At 46.0% G+C, this 11,449-nt stretch overlaps 1 protein-coding gene across 4 annotated transcripts in view; it reads right to left on the minus strand.

Annotated features, from left to right (window-relative positions):
* Positions 1-10,329, minus strand: part of Frmd4b (FERM domain containing 4B) — a 188,411-nt gene extending 178,082 nt beyond the window's left edge. For all 4 annotated transcript variants that reach the window (XM_041640430.1, XM_041640423.1, XM_041640414.1 and 1 more), the window contains exon 1: positions 9,991-10,329. In XM_041640430.1, coding sequence (XP_041496364.1) covers positions 9,991-10,152 — 162 coding nt within the window. In that variant the 5' untranslated portion in view covers positions 10,153-10,329. The remainder of the gene's footprint in view (positions 1-9,990) is intronic.
* Between the last annotated feature and the right edge of the window lie 1,120 nt (positions 10,330-11,449).

Genomic DNA, 11,449 nt, shown 5'->3' on the forward strand with positions numbered 1-11,449 from the left:
GCGACGTTTCTCACTGGCCTCTATCTCACCAAGTGGCTGGGGTGGCTGCCAGGGAACCCCAGGGACCACTTGTCTCTGCCTTCCAGCGCTGAGATTACAAGCACATGACACGGCACCCACAGTTTTCACAAATATGTGGGTTCTGGCATTGAACCCAGTTCTTTGAGCTTTCAAGGTTGCACTTTATTGACTGAGTCATCACCCCAGGCCCAGAATTTGAACTCGTGAACTTCAAATCTCTAGATAATCATTTTCAAGTTTTTCTTCCCAGTTCATTTAGATGCATAAGAGACTCACGGGTCTGATTAGATCAATTAGACCATAATAGATTCTTTACCTTTCAATATCTGAAGTTATGAGTTGGTGAGAGGGCTTGTCCTCAGCTGTCTAGAGCACTGTCACCTACTGACTAATACAGTCACAAAGCCAGTGACATGGACATTTGATGAGCCAAAGACAAGGCACAGCATGTAGGACATTCCAACAATGATACTTGTGTTCCACACAGACCACGGAGAAGCTCCTGCTTGTGTCAGGAAGAAACAAGCACACTGACTTTACTTTAGTGCTTTAGGACACTGACAAACTGGGATGGATGTGATGTCCCTTCATGAGAGACGGGAACGTTCCTCAGCAGAGTACAGGGTGGGCAGAACTTAGAAGAGCATTCCAAGCACAGGCTGGGAGACAACGGCAGGAGAACAATACATATGCAAACGTAAGTCAGATAAAGATATGGCACGGCATCAACAGTACAAATCATTTATAGATGAGAGCAGACAAAACAAATTATTATTCTTCAAATTTGTCTGTCAGTGTCGGGGTAAGACTCTGTCTGTGGAGATAGACTGTCAGTGTGTAACCCACTGACCTTCAAGTCATTGTGATCCTCCTGCCTTAGCTTCCTAAGTGCTAGGATTATAGACCCAAGCTTTCTCTTCCCTGGGACTTGAACCCAGGACCCTGGAAATGCTGAGTAGATGCTCTGCGACTGATGTGCCCCAGATGGGACTATTTCTAGGAAAAGTGAGGAGGCACAGAAGAGGTTTCACTTGCCCCTGTGTGATTTTATCACACCACAAAATGCTTGAGGCAGACCTGGGAAAATATCAATAAGCTGCCTTAAAACTGAGAATTGCAAGCATTTATCATTACGTTTTTTGCATTTCTATACAATTTTTCTTTTTGGACAGGAAGTCATTATGTAGCCCAGGTTGCTTTAAAAAAATTTACCCCATGATTCTCCTGCCTCAGCCTCCAGGTGTGTGCAATGACCTGACTCCGTAAAATTGTTTCTTTTTTTTGTTGTTTCCTGAATGCCAATATTGTTTGTGTGATAGCCAAGTATATCACACAGAGCTTAATGTCTACTAGTATAAACTCAAGACAGCAAGATTTAAAACAGCACCCATTAAATGGAAAACAGTTATTTGGCAAAAACCCTACCCAAACACAAAATTCAACTGACTAAAAGCAGTCGGGACATTATGAGAGAACGAGACCGGAGGCCTGCCAATATTTCCCAGCTTCTTTCACAGCAGGCTTTATTTCTGGATGTCTACATGCACAATTGCATACACGATGGTGATGGAATTGCGCATGAACCTTCAGTAATTTTTTTCTTCAACAAAGGTTTAACTTTTGCCTTCTTCCCATGCCGTAAGTCATATGATCTTTCTTATAAGATTTAGAACCACTGATCTTATTCTTTATTTGAGACATGCAAGCTCTTCCACAACAACCAGTCAGAACACCAAAATATAACGTTCAGAATAAACCTAAGCAGGGGGTGAACAAGGACTTTTTTTTATACTGCAAGACGGAAAGAGAAAAACAAACATTCGTTTGAAATGGCAGGAGAGTCCATTCTTAACCTCGTGTTTGCCGAGCTGTGTGCCGAAAAGTTCACAAATGTATTTTAAAGACTGGGAGACTAAACCTTAAATGATGACTCTGAAAAACATATTTATGTTATGTAATGGGATAAAAAAGTAAAGGTCACTTTGCTTTTCAAGGTGAGGTTGAGTGAGGATCTTAGTTTCCTGCTGCTAGTTGGTAGTTAGTTGGTGGTGGTAGTTAGTAGTAACTAGTACTTGATCCCATGGCTACCCACTCTCTTCAGCAGAGGGTAGGTGGCTGTCAAGTGGCCACTCTGAAGGTTGTGCAATTTTTAATAGCTGAATTCTGTGTCTCCCTGTTCATGTGACCTTCACCCTCCACTTGCTTCCTGCTGGCTCTGACGTAGTTCCGGTCTGGGGCCAGCACCTGCTAGGAGGCTTTGTAGAAGATGCTACGATGTATTGCCAGCATGATCCACATCAGCTATTGGGAGCTCTGTGAACTGCCAGTTCTCAGCTACCTCTGGAAATTTGCTCTCCTTTAAAAAGAGCTGCCTCCTCCAAGGGTAGCCCAGCTTTCAAGGGCCATCTTTCAAGGGGAGCTAATGGGACTAGAGGGGGAAGGCAATGCTCTTGTTTCAGCTAGGGATAACTCTTGGCTCCAGAGCTACCTGTGAGGTCGGTTGTGGCATCCCTGGTCATGAATTGTAACTAAACCTCTCTGGGCTCACTTAACTCTGCCCTCTTCCTGGTTTCCTATAGAGGGAACAATCCTCACAGGTCTTGCTGATAACCTTCCTGCTTATTGACCTTAGTCTGATTGCTAAGCAACACAATCTGCACCAGCATGCATGCTGTTCCAGGCTCCAGTGTAAGGTGAGTTGGGTTTGTTATGGACCTGTTCTCACCCATGATCTGTGAGAAGTAACATAAGCCCCATTGGAGGCCACACCCCTAATTTCCAGACCCTACAATGCACTTTACTGTGAACATTCTATGAGTCTGAAAGATAGTAATGAACGGTGCTTGCCACCATGTGACAGGCTCGATAGTATGGGGAAATCCAAATCTTGACTTTTGTATGACTCTGGGCAGTTTGTTGTCATTGCCACATGTGTGCAGGGCCCACAGAGGTCAGAAGAGGACATCGGATCCCCTGGAACTGAAGTTATTGACAGTTAGGAGACATCATATGGATGCTGGGCCGTAAACTCCTCTATTCTGAGTGATACACCAACATTGCCATCACCACCTTCTGATCCCCTTCCCTTCTGACCCCCACTACCCTGCCACCCTTACTGCTGCCAGCAATAGTTCTAAGTCAATAGCTCCCTCTCCTAAGAGTCTAAAGAAAATGTCAGAAGTACCAGACCATCTGAGGGCAGGTGTCGTTCTCAGTCCAAATGTCTCTGACACTTTCTGCTCAGCAGGCTTTGAAGAAATCCTTATCGCCTGAATGCCCTTCTGTTTCCCTGCACCTACAGGACTCTACTTGTCCTTCACAAACCAGCACAGGGATCAGCTCCTCCCGGAAGTCTCCCACAGTCTGCCTTTCCTATTACTCTTGTCTGGTGTGTGTTCTCTGAGTGTCACCTGAAAGTCAGTCGCTTTCCTAGAGTGTTAGTTTCTTAGCGTTCTCCCCCTCCTTAACCTCTTGTTTACAGAGGGCCGGGGAGATGCCTGCTGCTAACCTTTGGGGCTGAAACTGATAACAGAGTGAGCCAATGTTCATTATTTTAGGTGCGAATGAAGAAGCATATTGATCAATCACTGGTCATATCAGTCATCACATTATATATATATGTGTATATATATATACACACACATATATATAATATAAATATAAATGAAGAACCAAGCAAACGTAAACTGATCACTTACTTGAGCCTTTTAAAATTAGAATCTTAAATGTTTGCACTGAGTTTGCATTTGGCGGTGGGGTGCCTGGGGAGGAGGAAGATGGCCAGAGCAGGACATTAGGTGTCTTCTTCAATTTCTTTTCCTTACTTCCTGGAGGCAGGGTCTCTCACTGAACTGAAACTTACCACGTTGGCTGGGCTGGCTGACCAGTGAGCTGTGACTTCTGATGCTGGGGTTACAAACACGTGCTGCTATGCTCAGCTCTTCGAGTGAGCGCTGTGATTTGAACCCAGGTCCTTACGCCTGCATAGCAAGTGCTCTACCCAGCCTCTTAGTTTTTTGATGAGAAAATATTTCAAATTCTGTTTTTCTGTGATAGAATTGTGGGATTTTTTCCCCCTTAACATTCTTTACCCCACACTGCTTTTTAAAATGTAGTTTCTTACTCTAAAGGGGAAAATGGTAAAATTTTTTAAGATTGATACCAGTCATTTAACTCTAAGCAGCAGGGTCACAGATAGCTATTCTACTCCAGTAGTATCAGAGCAGCCACAATTGGGTAACTGCATAGCTGTGTGACAATAAAACTTTATTCATAAACACAGGAGACAAGTTTCCAGAGTATAAAACAAAGGGTCAGAGCAAGCAGGGTGCATGTGTTTTAAAATAACAGAGACCACCAAATGCTTGATACAGATTTGTCTCGGGGGACACATGGCTTTTTTTTTTTGTTTCCATCAAGCCAGGGAGACACAAAACTCAAGTGTTAGCACTCTGGATCATCATAGAGAAATGAGCTCAGAAATCTGATTACAAGATGCCTATGGCTTCCTATATTCATGTATGAGGTTAAAAGAACATGGGATTGCCGATGAAAACACTTCAGATACCCTACATCTAACCCATACACAAAGGAATTCTTGCCTTCTTTCTTAATAAACATTTACCCACTGAGGATGGGAACTTAATTTCCATATAGCTTGTCTCGGGTATAAAACCAATAGCAAATACTGTCAGTGACCTTTTATCCCAGACACTCTGAGCTCGGTGCTAAGGTTTTATAAAAACAAGAACCTGCCTTTATGAAGTATTTTCTTATGCCTGCGAAGTGTCAAGTGCTTTATGAATATATCTCCTGAATTTCCCCCTGATCCCACACAGCAGTGATAGTGCTTCCTTGTTACCCAAGAGGAAATGAGGTTCAGAGAGGGGAAGTAATTTGTACAAGGTCAGGCTTGGTCAAGTGAAGCCTGCAGACTCTTCAAGTCCTGAGCGCTGTGCCTTCTCTTCTGTGCCAGCTGCCTGGCCCAGAGGAGCTGACCCAGCCACTTCTAGTCATAAATACCCCAGATTCAGTTCAAGTTGCGGCTTTTTGGAGGCAATGGCTCCATTCACAGTTTATAGGAAATTCTACCTTGGCGACTCTGGCGAGGAGAAAATCTAACCCCAAGTAACGAACGGAGAGCTTTGTTAGAGCATGCCACACTTCACAAAAAAGCAACAAGAGTGGATCTTTTGTCAACAGTATTCCCCCATCATGTTCTAACTCACACGAGTGAGATAATTAATTACCACAATACATCCCATCCAGGAGGAGTATGAGCAGGACAGGCAAGCAGCTGAAGAATGAGCTTTGAGGATTTTGCCTAAATGATCAAGTTTTGTACCTGACGGAATCAACTTAAGTCTTCGCTTATACAGTGGGCCTTTGTCAAACAGTCTCAGGGGACTGCTCTTTCTGCTGTGTACTTAGCCCCATTACTACAAAAAATGCCTTATAGTAAATACCGTCATTATTCATAGTTGGTTGGCAAATTAAATCACTTGTTGCTCCAGCATCTAGAAGTGGAGGAAGTGTTCAATTCCAAAGACATTATGCCTTCCCAGCTTTGCCAGCCTGGCAAAGAACATCACTGCCAAAGGCTTTATGAATAGGTGAAGGATCATCTTTCAAGTGTAGTATATGAATAAACAAAACACCCTAGAGGCCTGCCAGATATTTCAGGTAATGGATATCTCCTGCCCCACCCTGCTCGCCCGCTCTCTAGAGTGATCCAGCAATGCCTTTCTTCACAAACAAGACTATTGAGACTAGGAGCAAGAAAATTGACACCTTAGAAAAATCAACAAGATGTTAAAAAAATAGGTTGAGTAACACACAGTACTCTGGTGTGCATCTGGTTCATACGGCAGCACACTGGGCAGAATGGCAGCATAGTCTTCTGCACATTTTAGAACTCAGACTTCTAGGTATTCTCATCCCGAGCCCCCGCACTCAATTCAAACAACTGCAGTAAAAATACTTTAAAAGGTATTTGTGTCTTCATCTTTGAACGTATCTCGAAAAATAAGCCTTTTTATTGAAAGAGTTTGAGATTCTCATTATGTGAGAGATGCCAATGGTTGCATTTAAATTGTGCGTGTGATGTGTGTGCCCACGTGCATGCCTGAAGGCCAGAGGAGGACTTCGGGTGTGCTGCCCTAGCACTTTCTGCCATCCTTCCCAGGGTTTCTCATTGAGCCTGGAAGTAGGACTGGGGCCAGCAAGTCCCAGCAATCCTCCTGCTTCAGTTACCGAAAGCACACATGGCCATGCCCAGTCTCTTACATATGTTCTGAGTATTTGAACGCAGCTTCTCGTGCTTGTACCACATTTTTTTCTCACCCTCTGAGCCATCATCCCAGTCCCTGGCTGACTTTTAATCAAATATTGTACCCTTCCTCAGTTTCCCTTCCTTTGATTGGTAGAGCCTTGGGGAGGATCCTGATCTAAACCATGGATTAAGCCATGGATAAAGTCACACCTGAATGGAGCCTGAGAAAGGTGGAGGCCTTGATGAAAGGAAATGGGTGACCGGGAGCATGTCTTTGAAGGACACAACTTTTCCACAGCTCCATCTTCTCTATTTCTGTATTCTGACTAACATGAGGCAGTCATCTTTCTCTAGCCATGGTCTTCCACTATGATGGTTTTGCCTTGCAACAGCCCTAAAAGAGTGGAATCAATCAGTCATTCCAGACTGAAACCTTGAGTCAAAATAAATCCTCCCCACTAAGTGTTTCTCTCAGGTATTTGTTAGAGCATCGGACACTGACTAACCCAGGCAAACATGTGGTCAGTGGGCCCTAGCTCATTCCCAGTTTCAGGCCGGGCGATGGTGGCGCACGCCTTTAATCCCAGCACTCGGGAGGCAGAGGCAGGTGGATCTCTGTGAGTTCAAGACCAGCCCGGTCTACAGAGCTAGTTCCAGGACAGGCTCCAAAGCCACAGAGAAACCCTGTCTCGAAAAACAAAAACAAAAACAAAAAAAAAAATTATTTATTTGGGTTTGCATGTGGTTGGGTGGGTGCCATGCGTACGAGTGGAGGTCGGAGGACAACTTGTAGGAGTCTGCTTTCATTCCACCCTGTGGGTTCTGGGCACTGAAATCAGGTCATGAGACTTGGAGGCAAGCGCCATTACCTGCCGAGCCAGCTCACGGGCTCCCCTTTTCACTTTGAGTGCCACACATCGAATCTTTGCTTATTTATTATTATCATCATTGTTATTATTGACACCCTGAGAATTGAACCCAGTGCCTCACATATGCTAGGCAAGGGCTCTACCAGTGAGCTACATGCCAGAGTGAGGAGGAAGCTTTTTCCTTTTGCATCTCCTCCAGAAACCATTTTTGTTCCTTTTGGGCCGTAGCATGCCACTGAGGATGTGTGGAGAGTCATCCTGTTCCCTGGGCCAATTAGTGCATGGCATTGTGGCGGTGCATAACATCTGGGTGGGCAGACCCTACATAGCAGCCCAGAGGATACATAGGGATTTTTGTGATAGATGGATATGAGCAATCCACTCGTTCTCCGGCTATGTTGATACGTAAGCCTGACGGATGGCCACATTTATCAGACGCCAGGAGGAAAGGGGTCTGAGGAGGATGGGCCGATAATTGCACACAGCAGGCTAGGGAAACGAGCACAGCGCCCTCGTCAAACCGCATGCACATTTGCTCTCTGAGTAGAGCGTCAGCTGCGTTGCTCTTACTTCTTTTTACTCCCTAGCTCTTACCGCCATCAAAAAAAAAAAATCCTAGATAGAACAGATAATATTTACTGGATGCTTTCCAAGCTCTAGGCAGTGTGCTAAATATTCTACACGTCAATTAACTCTTATTAGCCTCTTTAATTAGCATTGTTCTACCCCCACTTTACAGAGGATGAAAGTGAGGCACAGGAAAGTTCATTTCCCCAGGGCCCCACACCGGGAGAGCTTGGATTCGTCCCTTGTCTGTCTAGGGGGCTGAGAGTAGAAACCGTTTTCTTTACTACTTCTCAGTCTCTATAATCTGCACCACTATTTTATTGCTCAGCGTTTTTATTTGTTTGTTTTTTAGTCTGTTTGTTTGTTTTTTTTTGGAAAAATGATCTTTCTAAGCCCGCCTGGAGCTCAGAGGTAGAGTATTCACCTAGAAAGACCAAGGTCCTGGTTTCACACCCAGAACTAAACAAACAAACAAACATCTTTAAAAATGACCAAGCATTAGGTCTGCGACTCAGTCTGGGATATTGGATAGTAAGCCCCAGGTGAATGAAAGACCCTGTCTCAAAACCAAGGTGAATGATATTGCTGAGGAGTGATACTTCTGACCACACACACATGCACATGTACCACATGCCTGCCTACATGTGTGCACCCACATACTCATGAGCCCCCCCCAAAACACTTTCAGAATCGAAAAGAGTAACAACTGATCCATCTTGCAGAGAAGCCAAAGACTCTCGGGTGTTCGGAAGCTTTCTTTCTAAATTGCTCAGTAACAGCATTAGCGTTAAGCCACAAATCCTCTGAATCCATGGCCAGTGGGGCACGGAGCCTGTCTGGTTGGCTACGATGTTTGTGCTTGCCTTTTGAAAGTTCCTCAGATATTAAAAAGGAAAGGCAGCATGACACAGGGGTGGGCACTTACTCTATAAACAAAACTGAACAGGAACTTCCCAACTAAGAAAAGGTCTGCCTGGTTCCCAAAAGCCAGGGGTGTAGTCTCCTGTGGCCAGATGGGCTCTTTCTACAGTTCCCTAATGCTCTCAAGCCCCAGCGGCCTTCCAGGGCTCTCAATGTGCCCTGCTGGCTCCATATCAAAATGCATAATATCACAGACATGTTAGGCAAGCCAGGAGCCATGGAATCACAGGTTAAAATGTTCTTTATATTTTAACAAGGATGGAAAGCGAACATTCATTCCTCAGAAATCTCAGAGTCTGTCCTTAGCTGGCCTTTATTCTATCCGGTTGATGGAAGACTATGACTTTTCAAAATCAAAGCTTGGTCACATGAGGGGGACACTATGACAGAAACATTTCAGCCCTATTCGGGATAGGGTCGAGTTACATGTCAGCGGTTTCAAAGACTGTTATAAAGTTACCCCATACTCAGGAAATAAGTCCAGGTAAAACCTTCATAATTTAACTCTGTAGTTTTTATACTCTATCTTAAAGATATTAATAACCAAAATAGAGAACTTTTAAATCCATATACTACTGTTCATAAAAATTCAGGTAAGTTGCAGTCCTAGAGAGGATGAATGGTCTCCTCATTGGGCAAAGTTGCTACAGAATTTGCCTGCAAGAAGGAGCCAGCAAAGGAATAAAGAGGCTGTGTTGTGTGACAGATTAAATCCAAACATAAGCATTCTGATGCTTGGCCAAGCCACCCTTCCCTTCCCTAGCCAGTCAGCCTCTCACAAAGTGCTCAGATTTTGCTGTCCTTCCTCCCCAAAGCCAGCCGACAGAGCACAGAATCAGCTTTTCCTGGCTGCTCTCTGCAAGCCGAGGCTGCCTGGTGGAAAAGCGCAGTAAAATCAGAAGAAAGAAGGCAAATTCACTAAGACATGCTGACAGCAAGCAATGATGGGAAATCATAGCTTTCGAAATGGCCACCACCAATGAAATGGAATAGAAATAATCCTCTCAACCTCAAAGTCGCTTTCCATAAACGCTCTGTCACAAAGCCACAGTCCCCTTTACTAGTGCCAGCAGGTAGGGACCTCAACCACTTTATAACACATGGCTGCCGGTGTGTGTGGGGGAGTAACTCCCAAGTGCCCACATGTCCAACTGAGGAAAAAAAATGTCAGGTCACCGTTAACAGAGCTGCTGAGGATCTGACCCAAGCACCAAGCTACCCGTTAGAAGTTGAAAACAAAGGTATCGGAAGCCTGAGGTTATGAAATCATACAGGTGGACCGGCTCCCGGCGGAGCGCCCGCATCCCGCAATGGCCCCAGGCGCGGGCTCACGGGGCTTACCTGGTACACGTCCCGCAGCCCGCACCATGTCCGCAGCACCTGGTGGCAAGCCCGCAGCCTCTCGGTGTACCATCTCCGCAGCGTGGACACCGTCAAGTTCCACACGAAGCGGCTGCCGCTGAACAGCAGGTCCTCTACTCCGCACATGAACACCGAAGCCATTGCCGCTGCTTTCCCTCCAAGCCTCGGGTCCCCGATACTGGGCTCGCCACGCTGTTGCAGCTGGCAACCTCCGGGGGTCAGATCTGCCACCAAACTCGCTTTTCACTGTATGTCCCGGCCAGGTTAGGGCGGCATGCCCCGGGATTGGGCGCCAGCCAGCCAACGGCTGCGGCTGGCACGGAGGCTGTGTCACCCCGCCCGCCCGCAGCGCCAGCTTCCTAAGCTCCGCCAGGCCAGCCCCAGGCGCTCCCTGGGCGCGGGAAGCCCTGGCCGGTGAGGACTCCCCGCGGCGCTGCTCCAGGGCACCAGGCCACTGGTGGAGCCCAATAACTCTTTGCAGGCCTAGTGGGGAGCTGCATTTCAGTGCGCTTGCATACACCACACACACACACACACACACACACACACACACACACACACACACACACGCAGAGCCCCGGGACCCCTTTATTCTATTCTATAAGCTCTCTGCCTCGCATCTTGCTCTGTCCGCACCTCACTGATAAACACCTTTGGGAAAGTCACAGAGGCAGAAGGAAGGGGAAGGAAAAAAATTCAGTAACATCTCCCTTTAGATCTCACCCCTGGGGGAATTGTGCATGTTTTCTTGGCTCTACCGAAGCCAGAAGTGAAAAACCTCAACTGCAACAGGGTGTAGGCGCCTCCAGACTGTCTTTGCTCCTAACTTGAGGGTCTTTCAAGTAAATGCCAGCCTGCTGTGGCCACAAGCAAAGCAAGTCCCCTGGTAACCCCGTGAGTCCAGTTCCAGGGCAGCTGTGGGCTCAGAAGGAAAACAAGGCGTCTTTGGTTCTCTGCAAACAGCATCCAGTAGTGACTCGCTGGGAACCAGAAGCTTCGAAAGAGGATCCCTGGTTAATTCGTATAATATTCCTAGCTGCAGCTGGCACCACGAACCAGAATGGGGAGCTTGCCATTCAGAAACAAATACGAAATAAATAAATAGATAGAAAGATAAAACCTGTTCCTCAGCTCAAGAAGCCATGGGACTATTCGTGCTTTTTAAAAGTCTCCCATAGGGACTAATATCGTTTAAGGCATTTGAAAAGGGAATCCAAGGAGTCCCACATATCCTCAGTCCGGATTTTCCTTTGGAATGTTTATACATTGCAGTCTCCCAGAATCCTATCCCATTTCTCAGAGCGAGATCACTGCACCTTGGGAGCAACCCAATTAAACCTATTGGATCACATATACACACACAAAGACAAGAGAGTATAAGTGGGGATACCTGGGGAGAGAGAGGAGACCAACAGAAAGGGGAGGGAATCAGGAGAGG

The sequence above is a fragment of the Microtus oregoni genome, unplaced genomic scaffold, assembly GCF_018167655.1.
Source record: "Microtus oregoni isolate MIOR12 unplaced genomic scaffold, Mior012 000002F_ref0000024, whole genome shotgun sequence".
In the NCBI taxonomy this organism is placed as follows: Eukaryota; Metazoa; Chordata; class Mammalia; order Rodentia; family Cricetidae; genus Microtus; species Microtus oregoni.